This window comes from Phocoena phocoena, chromosome 1 (genome assembly GCF_963924675.1).
Source record: "Phocoena phocoena chromosome 1, mPhoPho1.1, whole genome shotgun sequence".
NCBI classification, from domain to species: Eukaryota; Metazoa; Chordata; class Mammalia; order Artiodactyla; family Phocoenidae; genus Phocoena; species Phocoena phocoena.
In genome coordinates, this window is record NC_089219.1 from 116,444,338 (window position 1) to 116,470,031 (window position 25,694).

At 41.2% G+C, this 25,694-nt stretch overlaps 1 protein-coding gene across 10 annotated transcripts in view; it reads right to left on the bottom strand.

The window, feature by feature from the left end:
* Window positions 1-25,472, bottom strand: part of DCAF8 (DDB1 and CUL4 associated factor 8) — a 42,841-nt gene extending 17,369 nt beyond the window's left edge. Inside the window, exons 1-7 of one of the 10 annotated variants that reach the window (XM_065878909.1) lie at window positions 25,317-25,472; window positions 24,185-24,257; window positions 21,231-21,355; window positions 10,360-10,434; window positions 6,281-6,951; window positions 5,174-5,314; window positions 4,010-4,104 (exon numbers count right to left, since the gene is read on the bottom strand). In XM_065878909.1, coding sequence (XP_065734981.1) covers window positions 4,010-4,104; window positions 5,174-5,314; window positions 6,281-6,951; window positions 10,360-10,408 — 956 coding nt within the window. In that variant the 5' untranslated portion in view covers window positions 10,409-10,434; window positions 21,231-21,355; window positions 24,185-24,257; window positions 25,317-25,472. Of the gene's footprint in view, window positions 1-4,009; window positions 4,105-5,173; window positions 5,315-6,280; window positions 6,952-10,359; window positions 10,478-21,230; window positions 21,356-24,184; window positions 24,326-25,146 lie in introns of those variants that run through there. The other 9 variants (XM_065878850.1, XM_065878884.1, XM_065878892.1 and 6 more) reach the window with 9 other exon arrangements.
* Between the last annotated feature and the right edge of the window lie 222 nt (window positions 25,473-25,694).

Sequence of the window (25,694 nt, forward strand, 5' to 3'; positions counted from 1 at the left end):
AAAAAAAAAAAGGAAAAGACCTTAAAGTCAGAATCTATCTCCCAGATTCCAGAGAAGTGTCATTTAAAACCCAGCTTTAAAAATGCACGATGAAAAACAACAAGCAACGGTTAACACAAAGGAAAACAGTATTAGTCTTCCCTTATTTGAAGCATATTAGGAGCAGATGTTCTTGTCAAGACAGCTGTTTTTAATGCTGAAAAATTATTTCTAAATTATTCTTCTGGTTGTACCACAAAAAAGGGTGATTCTTAGGAGGGCATGGGACCCCAAGGAAACCTTTAAAATTTCAGAGTTTTAGCCAGAAGATTTTGGCCAAAGAGCCATATAATTTTGTCCCACCTTAAGGGTGGCCCTATTAATACTCCTCCCAGATTGAAGCGTTCAATCTGTCAAATATGACATCATAAAGATTAGTAAATTTATAGAAAAAGGAAGACAGGAAAGGAAGGGACTGGGCTTTAGCTTGCTTGCTTTTTTTTTTTTTTACTGCTGAATAATATTCCATTATCTGGATATACCACAGTATATCCATTCACCTACTGAAGTACATCTTGGTTGCTTCCAAGTTTTGGCGATTATGAATAAAAGCTTTCATTTTTAATTCTAAGCTTTTGCTCATTTCTGGTGCTTACAGAAAATGAAAAGAACTATAACTATGACAATAAGTTTCTTTGTAAATGATGTTAGCATCCTCTCTGAATGGTCAAAGTCACTCCATCCTAGACTGCTCTAGGCAAAGGAGAAATTTAATTTTAAAATCTCTGCAGCCTTCCATTAAAAGAATAGTGTACAAAGGTCATTAAAAATAAATGTCAATAGGGAAAACACAAATACACACATACCCAAAACACAAGGCAGAAAACAAGTCAAAAAAAAGTTTCAGGAACAAAACTAGCAATGGAGAAGAGGCAGCTCTAATTTGGGCTTTAGATGTAGAAGAGGAATAGGAGCAGCTGCTGCTCTTTTTCAGAGAAACATCTCATTTCCTCAGCAATTTGGATTTTTAGGAGAGGGTCAGACAAACATAACAGTTACCATGCAGAAGCAAAATGAAGAAAGTGAGGGGATAGATTATGAAGTACTGGCTCCACTGTCATCTAATCCTGACAAAGAACTCAATTTTCTATGCCTCCATTTATTCACCTAAAACAAACAATTCTCTCTCCTAATGCATAAATGCACAGAGCACCTTGAGCCCTGTGGGGAAAATGCAGAGGTGCTATAAAAATGATTGATAATGGCAGCAGGAAAAAAAAAGTTTTGACACCAGAGCAAGGCAGCACACAAAGCCATATGAAACAAATTTACCAAATTCTGCCTTAAAATTTGCAGTCTTTAGCGGGCTGGTATGTTCCAGGAAAAAGGGAAAAACAATTACAGATCAAACCAACGGATTCCTCTGAAGAATATCTCAAACTAGCTTCCGCTGGCTAAATGAATATCCCACCCACAGCTCCAAATCCAACTCCTCCTATGATGTTAGCCAATATCACCAGATTCCAGAATCTCAGCTATTATGTACGTACAAAAGAAAAATTTCCCTATGCCAACTTCACACAAAAAAGTGTCTCTGATATAAGGAGATGTTCAGGCACCAGCTTAACACATACGGATACACATTCTAGCCATGACCTTCACATTCAGTCCTTATTCTAGCCTTCCACTAATTCAACCCTTAAAGCAAAAACTTTCTTAAGGCCAGAATCTGGACCTCCTCCTACTCTAAGTTTCTCCTATGTTCCCCCTTTTAGTTTCTATCCCACCTATTACTGCTTGCACCTAGATCCACTGATCAACTCTCAGCCAGATTTTCTGCTTACACCTTTTCATTACACATTCAATAATCTGCCAGTCATGTACTCTGCCCATTACTTGAATCAGATTCCCAATTTCTTGTGGCCTAACAGTAGTTTTCCTCTGAACCTGATCCAAAGGATCTCATTCAGCTTCACAACAATGTACCAGAGCAGACCAAACAAACTCATATCATTTTTTCCATCTTTGCCCTTCCACTCCCCTCTGGAAAACTTGCTGATGTTCCATTATCGTCACAGAATCATGGAACTTGAGAACTGAAAATAACAAACATCATTCAGTTTAAGAGATTAAATGATTTTCTCAAAGCTATATAACTGCAGGCTAGTACTAGAAGGCAGATCCCTTGTCACCCAGGCCTGTTCGCTTTCCAGGAGAAACCCATTCATTATCTCTCAATCTTCATCCTCTTAAGTTTTATATAAATAACCAGTATATCCTTTCCACAAGCCAAAAACATTTCCATCCTTTAACCACTACTTTAAATCCTTCACTTTCTAGACAACTTTTTGTATACTTATCTCTCTAAAAATAAAAGTCTAATAATAATCAGCCTTAAGATTATATTCCCTATATTAACTTATATTTTACTTGTATGCTATGTAAATTAGGGACACCCTTACTCAATATTGGTATTGACATGTAAGATTTAAGATAATTTTTAAGGGGAGAGAGTTCTGAAAAGTTGAAATCTTGAGTTCTTCCTCACTTTGTGATCCTAGAATAAGATTCCAGAATGGCATATTAAAAAAAAAAAAAAAGATAGTTTTTACGACTAACAATACAATAAATAATGTAGATAATCTATCAACTAGGTAGTCGTTAAACAAACTGTGGTACACCAATGCTATGACACAGATGTCATGGTTAAAACTGAGGTAGGCCATAGGGACTTTCCTGGCAGTCCATGGTTAATTAAGACTTTGCCTTCCAACGCAGGGGGCATGGGTTCAATCCCTGGTCAGGGAGCTAAGATCCCACATGCCTCTTGGCCAAAAAACCAAAACATAAAACAGAAGCAACACTGCAACAAATTCAATAAAGAATTTAAAAATGGTCCACATAAAAATAAATAAAATGTTTACAAAGAAAAAATTAGGTAGGCCTTTTTGGTCTGACGTAGAAAGCTCTCCAAAATACATCATAATGTGAAAAAAGTAAATTGCAGGAACACATGTATATGTAAGTTTATATACACGTACAATTATCCCATGTTGGAGGGAAGAGTGTACATGTATATAGTAAGATACATAAATGTATACAAAAAGGATTGAAAAGGTATTCAAAATTTTTAACAATGGTTATTAATAGCTAGAAAAGTGGTGGGCAGGGGAGGTATACATGAGGGAGCATTTACATTTTGTCCATATACTTCATTATTTGAGTTTTTAAAACAAGATATATTTATTATAAGAGCAATAAAAATGAAAAAAGGAAACTGAAATAATTAGTAGCTACAATTCAATAAGTTCCAACCATGGTGCCAGACACTATGCTGAGGTATCAAACACATTTATCAATAATCCTCACAGAAATGAGAAAAAGAGAGAATAAGACTGACTGATTACACCCATAGTGAGGCTGAAGAAACTGAAGTTCAGAAAGGTTATATAGGTCATTACTAGTAGTGCCCAAGTTGAGATTTGATCTAGGTCTGCCTGGATCCAAATAAGATGCTATGCTCTTTCTATGATATCACATAGCTAAAAGGGGATATAATTTACCTATGAATCTCTGATTCAAGTAAAAATGAGCTGTGATATGATAGAGTTCTACTACAACTACCAATATTTTTGTTCAAGAATTATCATTTAATTTTTACATTTCTACACAAAATTGAAGTGAAAACTACATAGGAGCATATCTCTAAGTTGCTAGGAACATGCTTCTTGTGGGGAAGCTGAGTGGCACCCAAGTGAATGGAGAGTGGAAGATCATCCAGTTATTAAAGCCCACATATAATAAGATAACTGAACCCTGCTTTAGAAATGAAGACAGGCGAATAGTATTTTACTGCTGAGAAAGAGACAACAACAAAGAAATAAGGAATTCCCCTAAACTCATCTGTTTCTTATCATAAATACAAAGGAACCATTCTGATGGACCAGAGAGTTGAGCATTACCTAGGACACATGCAGTATTTTCAAAGTCAAGAAATCCAGTTCTGTAAAACTACTATTGCTATACTTACGAAGCTGGCCGGTCTTGTCTGAGGTCAATGGTGAAGACAACTGCATCTTCACCTGCAGATAGGAACGTACAGGGAGAGTCTGGTTCCAGGGCCAACTGAAGGAGAAAAAAGGGAAAGCATGAGGTTTCTAAAGATTAAAATTGAGGTTGTCTAACTCATTCCTTTATCTTTACAAAGGGCTGCATTTAAAATGTCTCAGCAAGAGAAACATCTGCCTTTTTTGTTGTAAAATCCCAGGAAAGAAGATAATTTAATAAGCCCATTCTCTCTTGCTCTGTGTGAATTATTCACAGCTTGTTTATTCTATACAAGTCAAAAGGACAGGTGATTTGCTATTTTAATTAAGTCTCCAAGGGATCTGAACAGTGATACCAAAGGAAAACACCGCCATTAGGGCTCATCCTCAAAATCAATTCCACACTCTCAGGTGGGGAGAGAAATGGCACCCAAGTTTCACCTACAGCTTAGTTCTAAAAGTTAGTTATCTAGTGGGTTGGGAGTAGTCTTAAGAATCAAAGAAATAGGTAATTTTCATATTTCTTGAGCCATGGGGGAGGAAAGCATACTCCAGGTCCACCTACATATTTGCTTAGGGTTTGTAAAAAAAAAAAAAAAAATAAGAGGACCATCCTCCTTCCACAGCATGGAAGAAAACAGTGCCTACTCTGAGACTAGGCAGTTCTTGGCTCCTCACTGGCTGCCATCATGATTATTTGGCCTATATTCCCAGCTCTAAATAGGGCTTCCAGAAATAGTACTGTTTATGCACTGAGAGTTGTGAGCAGAAAAGCTGGAGCTCTCACATATGAGAAGCCAACAGCTAGCACCTTGGAGCTGTTAAAATGTTCTAAATACAATAGGAGTAAATTTTAAAGGTTTGGAAGGCACAGGAGACCTCAACGATCTCCAAAGCAACCATGGCTCAGCTCAGGAGTTAAGTATTATCAGGTGAATGTTGCATGTGCAAGATCTAGAGATCTCTCAAATACTTGCCTTCTGAGAAGTTTAGTGTCGCCGCTTTTTCTCCCATCTTACCTACAAATCCTAGGACTGAAAGAAGTGATGGAGGTGACCACAACAAAGGGGACACGATGGACAGAGGGCTTTGGCTGAGATCCACAGAGGAGCTGAACTGCACAACCTTTGGGGCAAGGGCTTACTTACCTTGTGGGATGCTCCCTTGTGCTGGGCCACACGCTTTGTATTCTTGCAGCACTGTGTAGCAGACAACTCTGCTACCCGAACCTGCCCATCACGGGCACACATGGCCAGGGTGGAATCGCCACTGTTAGGAAGGAACTTGGCCTGGGATGTTAAGAATAAAAAGAAGGGACAAGAGAAATTGAAGAGGTGAATTTGAGAGGGAAAAACATGATGACAACCCCAATCATCCACTTTTGCTACACAACAGCTGGAAACTTAGACCTCCTGCTCTTACACAGTTGGCTCAAGTCCAATTTCTTCCAAGGGTTAAAGGAGAGGAAAAGAAAAAATTTCTGATATGAGAGGATTTCTGTTGCTTCTAGAAGGCTGAACTGGTATGAGTGCTCAGGTGAACTAGGACTATAGCCAGTAAGAAAGAAAGGTAAGGGAAAAAGGAGAAAATCTTCCTTGATTCAGGAAGTAAACATAAACTTGCTACAAAGAAAAAGGAAACTAGAGGGGATATTGGGGAAGGAAAGAGAACATGCTTAGGGATAAATGGCTAGTACCATATGATGGATGGGGCTGGTAAGTAAAACTTCCAGAGAATAACAGTATTAACAATATTTATCAAACGTTTATTAAGTACCAGGCACGGTTCTAACTGCTTAGCTTCTACTGTTATTTAATCCTCACAACCCTGTATGTTATTAGCCCTATACTATAGGTAAATAAACTGAAGACAGAGGTTAAATAAACTTGCCTAAGATCACATAGCTAGTTAAGGGGTTGGACCAAGATTCAAACTCAACTAGACTGGTTCAAGAGCCTCTGCTCTTGTTTTATAACATCTCCTAGCACGGCACTTAGTGCCTTCCTGATGATTTCCAAGCACCCTTCCTATTATAATGAGGCTTCTAACAGTCTCTGTGCTCAAGGAAACAAAAGGGTGCCATGAGTCTTTCAGTGTATTTAACTGCTCTAAGTCATTATGGGAGCCAAGGAAGGACCGAGTCCTGATATCTAATTCCTACCACAACTCACTATCACTCCTACTCCAGGCAGCAGCTCAGGTTTGTCTAACTCGTGCCTGATTTTCTCAGTTGCCAATCTGCTTCCTCGCCTCACCTGGAAGACATTGCTTTTGTGGCCGCTCTCAAAGTCCAACACTGGCTGTCGCCGTACCCAGTCCCAAACCACCACTTTCAGGTCATCGCTGCCACTGGCCAGCCAGGTGCCGCGCTGGTTAAAGTGCAAGGTATTAACACAACCAGTATGGCCCTCAAGCCCATGCTGCAGGCGGAAACGCTGCACAAAGACTCTTGCCCCACAAGCCTCATACACAAAGCGGGCACTTGAACCCAGCTCCCGCTCCCGAAGGGCAGGAAGGGCTTGCCAGCGAGGTCGGGGCAGGACTGAGGTCTCCGAGGACACCCAGTCCTCCAGGGCCCGCTCATCATCTGATGAGTCCTGGTCACGGTTTGCCCGCTTGCGCTGTACACGACGACGAGGATGCTCTTCTTCCTCCTCTTCTTCATCCTCTTCTTCCTCTGAGCGGTCATGGACTTGGTTTTCATCATTGATGGAGTAATGGCCAGTGTCCTCCATGCTGTCAGAGTCCTTGTCTTCACCTGAGCTCTCTGTATCTGTGCCTCGACTTTCTGTGCTGGTGCGGTTGGGGCCACCATCATCCCCGGTCAAGCTCAAGCTCAGGTCTGAGGCCTCCACTTCAATGCCTGAGGATGTCTCCCTCCCCTCCTCAGCACCAGACATCTCCTCTGGACTGCTAGACAGGCTTCCTGCATGTTAGTGAGGAATGGGTAGGTGAGGGGGAAAAATAAGGAAATAAGATAGTGACCAGAAGGATTCCCACTCCTTAGTCTAAAAAATCATCACACCAAAAGACCCAGAAACCAACTTTGGTCAAAATGTTTTCATTACATATGCTTATAAACAGTACCTTCTGAGAGGGAATCTTGAAAAGATTAAAAAACCAAAGTCACACACAAATAAAGAACTGCAGGACAACCAAAGATTATAATAAATTCTCAAGAAGCAAAGCACTGGCAGATTTTATAAAAGTATGCCTGATACAACTACCTTAGGCTCTATTTTGCTAGATGGGCATCCATTAGTTATAGCACATAATTAAGCTGAACATAAGAAAAAAGAACAGCCATCCCTGGGCTTTCCTTGTGGCACAGTGGTTAAGAATCCACTTGCCAATGCAGGGGACATGGGTTCAAGCCCTGGTCCAGAAGATCCCACATGCCGCGTAGCAACTAAGCCCTTGTGCCGCAACTACTGAGCCTGCGCTCCAGAGCCCGCGAGCCACAACTACCAAGCCCGCATGCCGCAACTACTGATGCCTGTGCGCCTAGAGCCCATGCTCCGCAAAAAGAGAAGCCACCCAATGAGAAGCCCGTGTGCCGCAACGAACAGCAGCCCCCGCTCGCCACACCTGGAGAAAAGCCCGCACGCAGCAACAAAGACCCAACACAGCCATAAATAAAAATAAATAAATTAAAAAAGAACAGCCATCCCCAGCAAGAGTTGGACTATTTACCACTTCGAGAAAGCACCACTACCTCCCACCTCTTAAACTCTACAGTTTCTTCCCCCAAGGTTTTAAAATCCACCAAGAATCCAGAAGGAAGGGCAAGGGACAAGTGGAAATTGTGACCATTTGAGTGGCTTCTTGCTCTCTTTTTTGCTGATAAATGTATTCTGCCTTACTTCCATTAATTTAATAATCATAATACTAGTTTTAGATATAGGAATTCTAGTGAGACGAAGTTTCATCAGGAAGCATAAATAAAATTGATAAAAAGCAGGGCTACTACAGCAGGACCTGAAAAGAAAAGTTCATATTCTAGGTCTGCCATATTGGTAGTTATAAAATCACTGGGTCACTTTGCACAATATAATCCCCAAAATTAGATACTGAATTCTCCTATCTAACAGCCAAATCATATTCTAGTGAGCACTTTGGCAACTTTCTAGGGCCAAAAGGACCACAACTTCCAAACTAAGGTCAAGATGTAAAGAAAGGAAGGGGGTGAATGAGGATTTTAAACCTGCTCATGGCCTCCTTTCCTCAGATGACAATAAATTTTATCTTGCCAGAAGTAAAGGCTATTAGGTAGGAAAGGCTGACCAGCTATGTGTGACTGGTATAAGCTATTCACCTCCAATACCACATTGATGTTTAAGGATTCAAAATGGGAATATCTTCTTGCTTAGTCATCTGGATTAGAGCAATAATTTCTGAAGATCTTTGAAGCAATGGAACCTCTTTTCAATGAACTCTTAGGCAAAGCCCAATAAAGAAAACAGATAAACAATACACACACTTTTGGTTCAAGTAGTGACAGAAGGTTGGGAGACACACACAAACAGCTCTTTTCAAATAGCACCTCAACTAAGAGCACAGTGTGAAAACGACTAGGACCTGGAAGAAAAAGGGGAAAAGTGCAGCAATTTGCTCCCAGGAACTACATTTGCTGAGGCTGCTGTATATGCTGAGAAAGATTAATAATTGTGGTTTTTGAAATGAAATTGAGTTTGAGATTGGGAGTGGTGAGAAGGGATAAAATACCACACCCATCACTTCTGTGAAGAAGAAAAAAAAAATGAAACATCAAAACTCCTAGCATTTATTGTTAAAATTAAGATGACTTTGGGGGCCTTACCACATTAAGATAAGGGCCAGAGCATATCACAAGCTCAGCAAGAGGACACTAACAGTCAATGACCAAGATAATAGCTAGGGGTTGGCAAATTTTTTCTGTAAAGGGCCAGATAATAAAAAGTTTAGGCTTCTAAACTTTGGACCATATGGATGTATGGCACAACTACTCAACTCCACTGCTGTAGCACAAAAGTAACCATAAATACTATGTAAATAAATGCAGCATGACTGAGTCCCAGTAAACTACAAAAACAGCAGCCCGCAGGCCTGTGGATTTAGCCTGCAGGCCATAATTTGCCAATCCCTGATCTAGCTAATGGCCAAACTCCAAATCAATTGTGTACCTCCAACCCCTCTAGAATCCTGTGCCTTTCAACTAAGCCTAGTGAAAAATCTGAATCACTCTCCTTTACAGAAGATAAATGAACACCAGTGGTAAGAAAAGAACAAAGGGGCAGTAAAACATCATGCTGAAAATCTCCCTTTCCCTTACTCACTTCATTGCTCTACCAAACACGTCAACTAGAATTTAGACGATAATCTTAACCTACAAGGTGCTGAGGAATGCTGAACACTATACTGCCCAACTATATCCATTTGAAGGACCTTCTCTAGTTTAGAAGTTGGCTCAGAGTGGATGCACTGGTCAAATGACCCAGGTAGTAGCTATACTCTACCAGAATCATGATATTCTGCCTTCAAATCTGCAGTAGACCCAGTGATTTAATACTTGGTAGCACTGGTGGAAGGAAGGAAAGGAAGCAGGGAGGGAGGGAAGGAGGGAGGGAGGGAAGGAGGGAGGGAGGGAGGGAGGGAGGAAAGGAGGGAGGGAGGGAGGGAGGGAGGGAGAGAAAGAAAGAAAAGGAAAGGAAAAAAAGGAAGAAAGAGAAGAAAAGAAAAAGAAAGAAAAAAGCCCCAACTGCAGCTATTTGTAACTTCATCTCTTATCTAATTATCTCTACTGAACTATGATCTACCATGAAAAGAGACCTCTCCTTATAACTGGGGAGCCTTGCCTTCCCAACAACCCCCTTGGTTCCACCACCAATTGGATCTTCTTTTTCTCCTTTATTAACAGCATCTCCTAGGTTTTGTCCACCCTTACAAAATTCCAAACCACTTGACCTCTTAGAGGGACAACTCTATTATTGATCTTCTGAAAACAATCAGATAAAAGCTGAAGGAGCAGAAGTACCAGGTAGTCCAAGGTGTTTCCTGTGTAGTTTCCTACACTCAAAACAACACAGGAAGAGTTTTTTTTTTTTTTCTTTTTACACCTTTATTGGAGTATAATTGCTTTACAATGGTGTGTTAGTTTCTGCTTTATAACAAAGTGGATCAGTTATACATATACGTATGTTCCCATATCTCTTCCCTCTTGTGTCTCCCTCCAAGAGTTCATTCTTAGGAAAGATTTCCTTCCCTCCGCTAAAATCCACGTCTCCACTCTCTTTGCGGGAGGAGGAGAACCTCAGTCGATAGCAAAAATAGCTTCACCTTCATTATGGCCCCTTACCATTAGCTAAGTCTGTTTTGCCATCTGTGCTGCTCCCTTTGCTGGACATCTTGAATGATGTTTACTGCAGCCAGCCTGGATCGAGAAGAGTAAGAAAATGAAACAATTAGGAAACAATCTGGGAAAGATGATAAAAGGCACCAGGAGATTTAACAAGGTACAGCCTTTGTCATTTTTACAAAATTGATGTTTTTGTGTGTTCTCAGCAGGGCTTCTCAGCTGCTGAAAATTATGCCAGATATTATCCCCCCATGTCTAAATTCCATAAAGAGACATATCTTTGGGAGGCTAACTGCCATTTCTTCTCACTGAGTAATTGGCAGTGATTTTTCAGATGAGAAAGAAGGAACTGAAATAAATCCTGGAACAGCAGGTCTATATCGAGTGACATGTATTGCAAGCAAACAGAGTCTTAATACAAAAAGCTAGCTTCAGCACTACCCTCTAAGGCAAAAACCTTCTGTTGTAAATAATCATCATATGTATCCACAAACTCTATGAAACACTTGCCTTCACAACATGAAGAGGAAGGTCAGACTCTAAATATCATTTCACACACAGAACAGCAGAGAAAGAAGAAATTGAGCTCTCGGGATAACAGCCTGAGCTTTATGGTCATTCAGATGCCTAGCTTCAAATATACAGGCACAGATATTAACTAAGGATTATAAGAAGCAGAGTCAAATTAGAACTCAGGAGTATCCTACACCTAAAAAAGAACCTAAAAGGTTTTTTCTTCCCTTTTATGACTAGTAAGTCAGTCACCAAGTGCAAAGCTGGAAAAGAGAGTGCAACATTTCCATTAAAACCATCTCAGTCCATTTCATAAAACGGCAAACACTATTTCACCTAGTTCCACCAACTTTCACCAGGTTTGTCTGTTTAGCAAAGCCCTAACTAGGAGTTGGGATACCTAGCTTTATTCCTTTTATACCACTATAATACAGTCATTATTTTTTCAGGGCCTCACTCCCACCTCAAGCGAAGTCCAAAGAGCAAAGAATAATATTATTCAGACCAGAATTTTGTTAAGCCCTTTCAGTGCCTTGGACAAAAGGCACTGAAAAGACAAAGTATGATTATGACTCCAGTCCTTGTACCCAGGCACACTGGCCTCTAATCTTTCAACAGTCCTTTCATTCCCATAACAATTATCCCAGAAGCAGCCCCATCCTTATCTTTACCCCCTTCTCTCCTCTACAAAAATCCAAGTTGCTTCAAAAAAATTTTTTAAAGTGTCCTCTGCCAAGAGACAGCTGCCCAAAGCTTGCTCACATTAGGCCAGGGCGGGGGAGTAGAAATAATGCAAGAGCAGGACTGAGGCTGAATTTGAGGGAGGGACACCTGGAAGGGTGATGATGAAAGACAATGCCAACAAAAAACAGATTTGTGAAGCCACATAAAGAAAAACAGTGAAGAGCTGTTTGCAGAGCAGGCTGTTTTCCTCCTCCTACTTCAATGATGTATTTTTGTACAGCACTGCTCACACAACACTTGTTTTTTTCCTCTCAGTAGTCCCTGTTTATATTCTTTAGTAGCTCAGCAATATCTTCTTCCTCACCTAGGGCTTAAATTAATTACATTAATTGCAAAAGTTCTATGAAGCAGGGAAAACAACTGTACTACTGTAAGATTTAAAACTAAGGTCATAGGCATACCTTATGGTCAACTGAGAAGAGAACTGATGCCTTCTCACCTCCAGAATCAAGACTGTCAACCACACCATACTTCCCATCTCACTGTTATCCACTCCTAGAGAAGAAGTATTGAGCAGCTCCAGAGACCCTTTCTCAAAACTGAATCTCATCAACTTGTACAGAAGCCCAGACTGCCTGAACTTTAGACTCATAGTGGCTCTAGAAAACACATTTGCTGGGCAGGAGGTGCCAAATGCCTAATGCTTACCTAGCTCTGAGAACCACTTCTCAGAAAAGGAGAGCCATGAGGTTGAACCTATACCCAGAGGTTGTAAAGCTCATCTTCTGGGACACTGGTTTAAGGTTCTTGCAAGAAGCGATCTTTTCTTTGAGGAAAAAAGTTCACAGAATTTATTCCTAAATTCAGAAACAGAACAAAACCTGTGAATGCTTATGTCAACTCTGTTTAATCACCAAGCTGATAGGCAGAGAGCTTCTAAAAGTCACATTTTAGGGGCCACAGAGTTTAGTAAAAGTAGTCCTAGGCTGAAAATTGGAAGTCCAGGGTTCTAGTACTAGCTAAGTTATTAACAAACTTTGTGATGTGACCTTGGATGTGCTGCTTAATCTTCTCTGGGCTTCATTTTCTTCTTTTGTAAAACAGTAATTCCAGAGATGGTACAGTTAAACAAAATTATATGTTAAAACTTCTGCAGAAGGACACTCTTAGAGCAGTGATCTCAAAACTGATTATGAACTTCTATCAGTGAAAACTCTGAGCATGAACCCACATTTAATCAATTCACATTAAATATTAAGCTTGATTTTTCTAGAAAAAACTTAAAATTTCAATATGCCCTCCCTATACACCACTGGATCATCTTCCATATCCCTTGGAGTACATACATTCCCATTTTGGGGGATCACATCTCTAAAAAGCCAAGAAACTTCGATGACACTGATAAAATACAATTACTTTGGGGATGAGTTGTTATCATATAAATGTCTGTCAAAATGAAGAAACTTAAAACCATGTCAATTCTGGGGTAGAAATTAGAGTAAGTGCCCAAATTAAAGCAGGCTAAGGTGCTATGACTGTGCCCTAGGTCTTAAGTATAGGAGTCACTCTAGAATTTCTTCCATCACCAAAGAATACAACCTTATAAATCTGAGGTAGGGACCATATTTGACCCAAACTTAAACTACCTTCTTCACTCTTTAATGCACTCCATTCCCAACAAATCCACTGTTTTTTTTTTTTTTTTTTTGCGGTACGCGGGCCTCTCACTGTTGTGGCCTCTCCCGTTGTGGAGCAAAGGCTCCGGACGCGCAGGCTCAGCGGCCATGGCTCACGGGCCCAGCCGCTCCGCGGCATGTGGGATCTTCCCGGGCCGGGGCACGAACCCGTGTCCCCTGCATCGGCAGGCGGACTCTCAACCACTGCGCCACCAGGGAAGCCCTCCACTGTTTTTACCTTGATCAATTTCCATGTAAAATCCAGTCCAGAGCAAACCAATCTGAGTTTGGAAGAGCTGATGAGCTCACTGCCCCAGGTAGCTGAGGGAGTTTAATTAGATTAGCTCTACTGCCTGTACTCTAAAAATAACCATAACCCCTGCCAAAGTGAAGGTTAAAGAGTAAACTATTGGAGGATGGGGAAAAAAGACCCAGGTGTCATTTTAATTTCTACCTAAGAAATTCCAGTGACCTAGATTCCTCCTGTCTTAATAAGAAAAAGGCCTTAAATTTTAAACCAAATACATGACAAAATATTAACTAAAAATCAAGCAGAGGGGGAGTTAAAACAGGATGTAAGAGTACTTTGTGGAAGAGGCACCAAACATCTCTTGTTTAAAACCAATGGGGCTGCTTTCTTATCCTAATATTGATGAAAGATTTATACAAGAAACCGGGTATACTAGAACAACAGGACATCCAAATTTAAAAAAAAGAAACTCGACTTGGACATTGTACAATATACAAAAAGTAACTAACTCAAAATGGATCATAGACCTAAATGTAAAAGCTAAAATAATACAACTTCCAGAAGAAAAACAAAATAGATAATCTTTGTGACATCAGGTTAGGCAAATATTTCTTTTTTTTTGGCCACACCGTGAGGAATGTGGTATCTTAAGTCTCCTGACCAGGAAATGAACACGCGCCCCCTGCATTGGAAGTACAGAGTCTTAACCACTGGATCGCCAGGGAAGTCCCCTAGGCAAATATTTCTTAAGATAGAATGCAAAAAAGCACAAACCATGAAAGAAACAATTAATTAACTGGACATATCAAAATTAAAAATCTAGTCTTCAAGAGACACATAAAAAAACGAAAAGACAAGCAATGAACTAGAGGAAAATATCTGCAGAAGACATATTTGAGGGCTTCCCTGGTGGCACAGTGGTTGAGAGTCCGCCTGCCGATGCAGGGAACACGGGCTCATGCCCCGGTCCGGGAAGATCCCACATGCCGCGGAGCGGCTGGGCCCGTGAGCCATGGCCGCTGAGCCTGCGCGTCCGGAGCCTGTGCTCCGCAATGGGAGAGGTCACAATAGTGAGAGGCCCGCATATCGCAAAAAAAAAAAAAAAAAAAAAAAAAGACATATTTGACAGCAATCGGAATATATTTAAATTCTCTCACAACTAAATAACAATCACTTGAAAAAGATGATCAACATTATTAGTCATTAGGAAAATACAAATTAAAACCACAATGAGAATCCTCTACACACCTATTAGAAGTTAAAAATTTTTAAATAATAATAATGAAAGTTTACTTTATCAAGTGCTAACAAGGAGTAGAGCAACTAATGTCTCACACACTGCTCAGAGAAAGGTAAAATGGTAGTTAGTCACTTTGGAAAACAGTTCAGCAGTTTTTTTTTTAATAAAGTTAAACATACACTTACCATACAACCCAGGACTCCTACCCAGGTATCTACTCAAGAAAAATGAAACTACATATCCACCTAAAAATCTAAATGTAAATGTTTTAGTGGCTTTACTTAGATGCATCAAAAACTAAAAGCAAGTGGTTTTCAGCCAGGTCATGGATAAAAATTGTGGTCCATCACACAATGAACTACTGACATATACAGCAACATGAATGGATCTCAAATGTGTTATGCTAAGTGAAAGAAGCAAGACTCAAACAGCTACATAACATGACTCCATTTGTAGGACGTTCCAGAAAAGATAAACTACAGGGACAGAGAGCAAATCAGTCATTTCTGGGATTTGGGGGAAAGGAACTAACTACAAACAATCATGAGAAAACTTGCTGGAATGATTAAAATGTTCTATGCCTCCATCACGGTGGTGTTACATAACTATGCGTTTGTTAGAATCCAAAGAATGGGTCTGTGAAACAAAAGGTAAATTTTACTGTATGTAAATTATCAATCAATCAATCAATCTGGCCAGAAAAGAGAATGAGAGAGTGGGGGGAGGGGGGAGAGAATCATGCAAAGTGTTAAATGACAGATACAACCCAACAATTAAAAATACTAGATTCTCAAGCCTGTGACTATTAATAGAAGTTAGCTAACACTGGTCAATAGGCCACAATAAAAGAGAGCAAAATGTCCGGTCTTCTTGCTTGAAAATTAAAATGTGGAAGAATTTTTGCTGCAAACAAAGCTGCCTTATCAGAACCACATTAAAGGCAAGATGAATCCTGAACTCATAAAACATCTTCAACCCTACTGTCTAGGTGACAACTAAGAATATCAGAAGCTTAAAGTAGTCCAAAGTAGTTCTAACGGTTGTACTATTAATTTGTATACATACGCTTTTTATTTTTATTTTTTAAATTTCTCTCAAGTTCACTTTAACTCCTTTGGACTCTAGGGTCTATGGAAACTGGTCTGATAACTCTACCTTACCTCAGGTTCAATGGAAACATCAACTTGTAAATAATATTTCTGTCCTTGATCCCTTTACTAAGACCTGAACTCATGCTCAGTGAGTTCCCTTGAGTTACATAATCTCAGCATTCTCTTGGGTCAGTCCAGCTGGGTCAGTCCAGCTGCCTCGTTTGGCATGTCTCATTCTGCAACTGAAGTGCCCAACTCTCTTACACAGACACCCATGTTTAAATGAGACAAGGTTTCAGAATTTCCTCTTAAAGTGAAAGGTGATGGTAGAAACTACTTCAATTATTAGTAAGACATATCTGAAAGCCACACAATCCCTGGTTCCTCTTGGGAGGACAGATGTCCCACACCACTCATGACTGAACAGCTGTTCAGGGTTGATCTCCATCCAAAGTACAAATTTGCTTTTCAGTCTTAGGTCCCACAGTCCATCTGGAATCAACCAGTCCTATTTTCTACATCCCCAGTTTTTGCTTTTAAACTGAAATGGCTCAATTTTAATTCATTCTCCTTACCTTACTGTTTTTCTACTTCACAATAAACACTTCTCCAAGCCAACTTTCCCAACTCCTGCTGCCAGCCCCACTCTAATAGTACAGTGTTTATTAATCAGAGAACTTCAGACACTGAATTCAAAGGATGACCCCAAGGAAGCTGAAACTCATACTGTATAAACATTATGTTTACAGGGGGGCAGGCCTTTAGTTCTGGGCTACTGTCTATTAAAGTACTCGGAGGAGTTAAATATACTACACTGTCTCCTCTGGTAAACGGGACAGAGGAGCAGAAACTATAAACGTTTCTGGATCAGGGAAATTAATCTCTATTCCTATCCTGCAGAAGATGTAACAGCACTGGGTAGCCCAACTGTATAGCAGCTCCAGCCTCCCTTTTTTATCTAAATTATAGGCCTCTGGCACCACCCAGTGGCCCATTTGTACAGAGACATGCTAGTAATGCAACAATGTACAAGGCAATACAGGATCTACAGATATAAATAAGGCAGTCATAATACTTTTTGTAGCCAATAAGCAATTAGGAAAACAGGTACACAACTATGATACAAGAGACACAAGTGTCAGTACCATCTAAAAAAAAAAAGGAATCTCCTAGCAGTCCAGTGGTTAGGACTCAGCTCTTTCACTCCCATGGCCCGGGTTCAATCCCTAGTCAGGGAGCTAAGATACTGCAAGCCGAGTGGCATAGCCAAAAAAGGAAAAAAGAAAATATAAACAGAATGTTGTTGTAGTTCAACAGAGTAAAGGATTATGTTTAGTCAGGGAGAAAGGAAAAGCTTCTATGGAGAAATTAGCTTTTAAACTGGACTTTGAAGGAAGGAGAGGATTTCAATGGGTAGAACTGAGGAAGCTATTCCATCAGGACCACCATGAGAAAAGACATGGAAGATGAAAAACCTGATTACGTTCAACAAAATACATGGGTAGTCTGGCTTGGCTAGATGCTGGGGTACAGTTCATTAGTTAAGAAGTACAGTAGAAGGGGGGTGTGTGTGTGTGTGAAGTATAGTAGAAGGGGTGTGTGGGTGTGGGTGTGTGTGTGTGTGTGTGTGTCATCAGGAAGATTTTGTTAAGGATAATAAGATGGACTGAAATGTACAGTTGCCAAAGTTAAGAAGCAATGAGATCCTGTCTTAGGCTGATGGCAGAGGAAATTAAAAGAATGGGGTCAACGTGTGAAACACTGTAGAGGCAGAATTGATAGAATTTGGCTCAATAAGCAGTAACAAAGCTCAAAAAATAAAAAAGACAAGTTTGAGTCTGGGTGCACAGAGGAAATTGAGTGCCATAAACGAGAGACTGGCATGTGGGGGAAGAGAGGAATTTGATTTTGATTACGTTTAAAATCCAAGTTGACATGTCAGGAAAGTAAGTGGAAAATCAATGTATGTCTGAAATCTGAGAAATAAATTAGGGCCAGAGATACAGGCTTGAGAATTATTTATACAGATAAGCTTCAAAATCAAATCCCTTGTAAATTATACCTCACTAAAAAGCAAAAATAAATTAAGGACTCAAGAAAGGAAAAAAAATCTTGGGGAATACCTATCCTTCAAAAAAAGAAAGAGGGAGAGAAATGCTCAGGGAAGTTGAAAGAGTAACAGTTTTAAATGACTTAGAAGTCAAGAGAGGAAAAGGTTTCAAGAAAGTGGGGATGGTTCTTGTTTCAAATGCTACAGAGTACAGAAAGGTGCAAACTGAGAAAAGGCTGTAAGACTCAGAACTGCTTTTCTATGGAATTACCTCAGGAATTGAGTGAGGATGCTGGTTTTCTCCCTATTCAAGTATCATAAAATAAAAGGATTCGGCTACCTCTTCAGTTAAGTCCATTAAAATTATTTCCATAAAAAACTTATTAGGCTACCAATTAATCATAACCTGAGACCCATGTTTAAACAATTCAAAAATGTGTTCATTCATATTGTCATTTGGACAGACCTTTTATACTTCAAATACACTTTTACAAGAAGTACTGATGGACTTCCCTGGTGGCACAGTGGTTAAGAATCCCCCTGCCAATGCAGGGAACACGGGTTTGAGCCCCGGTCCGGGAAGATCCCACATACCGCAACTAGGCCAGTGCGCCACAACTACTGAGCCCCTATGCCACAACTATTGAAGCCTGCACGCCTAAAGCCCATGCTCTGCAACGAGAAGCCACCGCAATGAGAAGCCTGTGCACCGCAACGAAGAGTAACCCCCGCTCGCCGCAACTAGAGAAAGCCCATGCGCAGCAACGAACACCCAACACAGCCAAAAATAAACAATAAATTAATTAAAATAAAAGTACTGATCTACCTTTCAGCTCAGTTTGCTTCATTACTTGGCATTGAAGAGCCCTGGTTTTTTTTTTTTTTTTTTTGGCGGTACACGATCCTCTCACTGCTGTGGCCTCTCCCGTTGTGGAGCACGGGCTCTGGACACGCAGGCTCAGCGGCCATGGCTCACGGGCCCAGCCGCTCCGCGGCATGTGGGATCCTCCCAGACCGGGGCACGAACCCGCGTCCCCTGCATCGGCAGGCGGACTCTCAACCACTGCGCCACCAGGGAAGCCCTAGCCCTGGGTTTTTTTTTTTTTTTTTTTTTTTGTGGTACGCGGGCCTCTCACTGTCGCGGTCCCTCCCGTTGAGGAGCACAGGCGCCGGACGCGCAGGCTTAGTGGCCATGGCTCACGGGCCCAGCCGCTCTGTGGCATGTGGGATCTTCCCGGACCGGGGCACGAACCCGCATCCCCTGCATCGGCAGGCGGACTCTCAACCACTGCGCCACCAGGGAAGCCCCCTAGCCCTGGTTTTTAAAGACAGCATATGGTATAATGGAAAGAAAAGAGCTTTGGTGTCCGTCAGATCTCAGTTTGAATTCTACTTCAACCATCTACCATTGAGTTTGTTTCTTCTTTTGTAAAATGGGACAATATCATTACCCTGAAGGAGCTGGTTTAGAGGATTAAACACAACATTTGCAACTGGCTGTCTGTACGTGGTAGGCATTTATATTATTTTTCTAGCTTCTCATCTCTGATTTCAGATGCATTTCCTAGAGAAGCCTGGGCTTCTTCACCACTCAACAGTGATCCTCCAAACATTGTACACAAATCAACACACGGTTCCAAGCCTATAAAATCTGCTTACCTACTCTCACTGGCCTTTTAAAGAATTCAGAGAACTCCGTTAATACCTTCTTTTGAGCACATTCATGTTCTATGAACTGGGGTAAAGCAATATACACAGGAGCCCACAGCATAAGTCTCTTTAAGTCTTCTCCCTTTCTAAGGTTCAGAAGATAGCCAAGATGAGAACTTCAAAGCAATCATCACAAATGATGATGAGGAAGGTAAGAAGTTCTACATCAACTATACTACAAACAAAGAGCTCTGTTCCTCCATTGGATGGATGCCTTCTCTCCCTGCTGGTAACACCAAATGCCCTGTGTTTATAGTTTATTGGCTTTAATTCTACTAACAGTATTTCAGAGTATGTTAGGAATGCACTAAGTGCTATCTCTAGCAACAGAGCTAAGGAATGTTTTATAATAACATTTAAGCACATTCATCGCAATTTAAATCATTTTAAGGAAAACCCATTTCTTAGGAAATTTCATTGTGTTTCCACTATGAAATGACTTATATTTACATCAGAATCCAGTCCCCATTACCAGTTTTTGCCATTCACATTTCAAATTTTTCTTAAATTGTCTGAAAGGACACTACAGAGATGAAAGGGTAAACTTATGATAAAACAATAAAGAAAGAGGCTAAAAACATCAAGAAGTGCCCTCCTATCTGCATGAGACTAGAGAACAGAGTATAATGTGGGTCCTAAGTAAGGTTAAAAACATACCTGATAATGTGGCAATGCTTAAAGTGCACCACAGGAATATAGCCTCTTGGCTACTAGAGGTAAATCCTATAATAGCTTTCCAGATGACTAACAAAAAAAAAAAAAAAAAGATGTGAGGCAAGCATGGATGCTTCACATCAGAACTTGCCCAGACCTCCTTAAATAGTATCCTCAGAGGATAAGAGCAAATATCTAACCTCTCAGATACAATGAAGAAAATTTTTGCAATAACCCAATCCATTTAGACACACTACGTTTCATTAATAAGATGCCATCTTTGTCAAATTAATCATTCACCATGCCCTGTTTGCAAACTCAGGGCAGCCTTAATTCATTAGTTTATCTTCGGCATACACATTCCTTGGGTTAAGGCAGTACTTGAGAAACTGGGCTTCTGGCCCAGAAACTACGTCCTGTAGAGGTAGAGATAAAGACTGCTATAAAGAAGTGACCAATTCATAAAATGTATCACACTCTAATTTTTAAAGACCTTTCAAGGACTTTCTTCTCACTCCAAGAATAACTGAATCAGTAAACAAGAACAGGTAGCCCCTTTTTCTGACCAATTTTAACAGTGATGAAGTTTCTTGGGTATACTCACAAAAATGAAAGATGAAAAGCTTTCAATATTACTGTAAAGCTAATCTAAAATCACCAGCATTTGGCTCTGAAACTAAGATATACATAGTCACTACTTCCATGACTGTTGCTGATTCAATTCTTTCAGCTGCCTGGGTTCCAAATGGCTGAGGGTAAATAACAGATTACCTTGGCTCACTGATAATCTGCTTTAAAACAAAAAAACTAATTCAATCTTAAAAACTAACACCAATGTGATGCAATAAAAAGCTGTTTGGATAACTCTGTCTTTTATAATCTGGACACTTCCTAGACATGTTTAGAATAACTTTTCTACAGTAGAAATAATCCAGAAATAAATCTATCTACTGAAAACAAAGGTCAACCCGTCACTTCATGATTTTTAAAGCCTGTAACTCACCTGATAGAATACAGGACCTAGACCATGAAACTCTGAAGATCTCAGTCTCCCACAACAGGGCATACTTCTATAGAACGTCTTCTATTGGAGTCCGTTTGCTTTTGAAATGCCAGTATTGTTTTAAACTGGCAACAAAAAGACATTTCTTTTAGCTTTCTCTGAAGACAAGCTTCTGTCTTAGGTTGATCCTAGTCAAAACTAAGGATCATAGCACTGAGGCTGACTCTTACACATTTAACAGGCTGCTGAATAAAATGCCCTGTTAGGTTGGTGGTGGGAACTAAGGTCATAAGCATACCTAGCCTCCCACTGCAGCCACGGTAGGAAATACTTCTTAGTAAGGTGCAACAATTCTTATGCAATACCCTGAAATATAAAATATCTTCAGAAATATAAGAATTTTACAGTTGTGGTCTAAAGACTAAAAACATTGATTCACTGTATACACAGGTGTCACCTGGAGCATAAAATGTGAAGCCCTTCTTGGGAGTGGTGATAGTGGGAGTGGGTTCTTACCCAGCACATACAGTAATAAGGAACAGTCAAAATTATGCCTCTTTCAACATACTGCCTTTTCTCCTCCCACACCCACTCTCGCCTGGCTGAACACAGAACTCTAGACCTCATAAATAACACAAATAATAAAATGCACCTCACTACCCTCCACCCCAAGAGTCTTTACCTTTGAACAGAGAGAATTTAGACCCTAGATGGTGGTAATGAAAGTTGGTCAACTCTAAGTTGATCACTGGCCTGAAAGAACACAGTTGCTTTCATAGCAATGTTATTATCAACAACTTTCTTAATTTTCATGTGCCCTTACCTCCCTCAAAAAGATGTGAAAGAAAAACCAACAAGAGGTTAAAAACTTTTTATCTGGGCTGTCGTATTATTAACATGGTCCAGCTGGGGAGATGAAATAAAAAACTCTGCATTCCTAACTCCCTAGCCCAGATTTATTTCAGAAAGAAAGGAGACCTTTTCATGGTCTAGTTCTTTGATTAGCTATTGATGAGGACCACTGCAGAGCCCAACAGCTTGGAAAAAAAATGTATTCCTTCTATGGCAAAAAGGAAAAGGCATAAGAGGTAGCTGGAGCTGAGGTGGTGAACAACACTGAAGCTGGAAAGAAAAGGAATTACAATACTTAGGTCAACTCTGATTAGGTGAGCTAAAAGAGAGACCAAGAGGCAGGAGCAAAGAACAAAGGAAACTTATTGATGTTTAATTTAAGAATGCATTTAGAAATATACATACATCAACATCTAATATTCCTGCTGTCCTCTGGTCTTGAACTCCCACCAGACTAAACTGAATCATGTTCAGAAGACAACCCTAGGTGGGCACCTACAAAGAACACATCTAAGCTGACCAATTAAAAATGAATCTGAAGGGCTTCCCTGGTGGCGCAGTGGTTAAGAAGATCCCTGGTCCGGGAAGATCCCAAATCCCGCGGAGCAACTAAGCCCGTGCGCCAAACTACTGAGCCTGTGCGCTAGAGCCCGCGTGCCACAACTACTGAAGCCAGCGCACCTAAAGCCCATGCTCCGCAACAAGAGAAGCCACTGCAATGAGAAGCCCGTGCACCACAACAAAGAGTAGCCCCCGCTCGCCACAACTAAAGAAAGCCCACACACAGCGACAAAGACCCAATGCAGCCAAAAATAAAAATCAATTAATTAAAAAAAAAATGAATCTGAAAAATTAACCAGAAAAACGTGTTCAAAAGCAAAATGCAAAGAAGTGTAAACTAACGTATAACTTATTCAAAGCTATATCAATGATGTGCAAAGAAAAGAGAAAGTATTTTTTTTTAGTGTCCATCTTGGGCTAGGCATAATTTAAGACCTTTATATAAGCTTCCTCATACAATACTGACAATGACACTAGGACATAAGGAGTATTATCCCACTTTTACAGATGTGAAATTAAGACTCAGAAAAGTTTAAGTAACTTGCCCAAGGTCACATGGCTAATAAATCTTAGTACAGTATTTAAACCCAGACCTACCCAGTTCTAAAGACTGTATTTTCCCCTTTTTATCTTATTGATACACACACATACTGCCAATAATAATCTTATTCTAGTTCATAATGAGCAATTTCTAATCAGAACACTGTGTGGAATAAAACTCACCAATGTCACACTCAAACTCTTCCTACAAGTCATAAAGATATTAAGAATCAGCCAGGCCTACCTTCCAGAGCCACCCAGCTCTCCCGTCACAGCCTATGAAACTCAACCACAGCACTATTCTCTGCTACCAGAAATCCAACACCCTTACAAAAATTACGTTTACAAGTATGTCCTAACTCCCTCTGTGGCACTGGCCCATGCTGCTGAATGCACAGGATGATTCCTCTGCTAACCAAGAATTCTTCAGACCAGATATAAAAGAGCACCACTACTTTTTTTTCACCCAAAATTTATCACTGTGTCCTGAAAAGTTGGAATTCTGAGGTGGATTGGACACAGTCACCAACTAAAGGCAGCACCACTCATCACTCACTAGTTTTTAGTTAAAAGCAGCTAAATATTCTCCATAGCAAGAAATGACAATCTAAAGTCCTGAGAGGCAAAGAGACTTGATTTGACAAAAAGCTAAACAGAACTCAGGCAAACTAGTTCCCAGCTTTTAACAGTGTAAGAAACACGATCCGCACAAAGGCAAAACACAAGGCAAATGAATAAAGAAAGAGGGAGATACATTCACTTCTAGGCTTAACTGTAGTCATGTGAAGATATACAGCAATAGTTTAGGACAGAAAGTCAAGAGGCGCAGAGCCAATTAAACTTGTAAAAGTAATTTAACCAGAGCTGGAACAAAGCCAAGAACAATACCCGACTCTTTGGGAAACTGTGGTAGGAATTTTATGACTAGTGGTCAGCACTTGAGTACCAGGGTAGGGTCTGTCTTGCACTCAGGAATTTAAATGCCTTCAACTCCTACTCACCTTTCCTCCTTTATCACTGAAGTAGGGCCAGGCTGAGCTCCTGAGAAAATAGGTCTGTAGATTCACTGAAGGACTGAGAAAAGTTAAAGTTTAAATGGCAAAGGTGTCTCTTCTACTAAACATAATAAAAAATATTTATGAATACATGTTAGTATTTTTTAGACCTCCTCAGAACTATTCAGAACCACCGTAATTTATCTAATTCTGACTACTGAACAAATAACTTACACTGTTACAGAAATTAAAGGAACCAGGCAAGTAATCTCCCAGCTCCACTAAAACGTATGTCATTTAAAAGGAAAACCTGAATCTTTTCAACGCTAACCCCTAATCAAACCTCTCAACAAGAAGCCACAGAGCAGGGGGGAAATCCCAGAGAGAACGTGATAGCGCTAATACCGGTTTGTTTACAGAGACTCCAGCAACAATCATATGAGTCAGAAACTCAAGCCACCAGATGCTTTCCAACTAACAGGGACCAAATGGGACCGTTCTACGGTGTCCTGAAAGATTTAGGGGTGAGGGGAGGCAGGCTACGAGAATTACATTACAAAAGGTACAGGAACAGACAGCAACAACTGACTGCGGGGTAATCTTGGACCTCGGCCTTCCGTACAAGGTGCTGGGCCCGAGAACTCGGGATGGGGGAGGGGGCACACTGCGCGGTGGTCCTGAGGTGACGGGGAAACGCAGGGGAAGCCGCGTCGCCCAATCTAAAGGGGAGAAAAGCGCACACAAATGGGTCACCCGACGAAGCAAGACGTCCCTGTAGATTGCAGGGCAGGCTCCTGAGGTCAACCCTGGGGCTGACCTGAGGGAAAGGCAGTCAATCCTCCCGGCGGTGACTCAGGTCAGGGGAAGAAGCCCTGAGCCCTGGGAGCTTGGGAAAGGAGTCAAAACTATCTTGAAGAGGAGTGGGCCAGGGGAGAGGGGGGCAGGCCAAGCCGGAACGAGACACGGACCGGGTAGGTCAAGGGGGGGGTGTCCGGCTGGGGCAGTTACAAGCACGGGAGCCGGCGAGGCTCAGCAGCCTGCTTCCTGTCTTGGGTCATCCTTCTGCCAGAGGCTGCTCCGACTCTTCCACGCCCAGCCGCCCCGTCCACTGCCGCCACCACCGCCGCCGCCATCTTACACTGGCCAGCGGCCGCCACCACCACCGCCTCCGCTCTCTGCGCTTGCGCCTGCGCCGCCGCGCTTTCCGGCCCCGTTTGCGACGATGTGCTGGAGAAGACTGGGGGAGCGAGCGGTCGCGCGAGCTCTCCGCTCCCAACCCTCCTCGAAGGACGCACAGGGGGCGGGGCTTAAGACCAATGGAAAACGGAGCGAGGGGCGCGTGCGCAATACTGAGGAGGCAAAGAAGTTGTTTTCGCAGTGTTTCGGGCGGCTGACTTTGATGCTGAAGAGAAATACGAATTAGACGTCTCCCGGAATTGTGGTGGAAATCAGCTTCATTTCTAACAGGCTGGCAGGCAACCTCCTGGGCGACCTCCATTTTTGCCCTGTTTTTTTA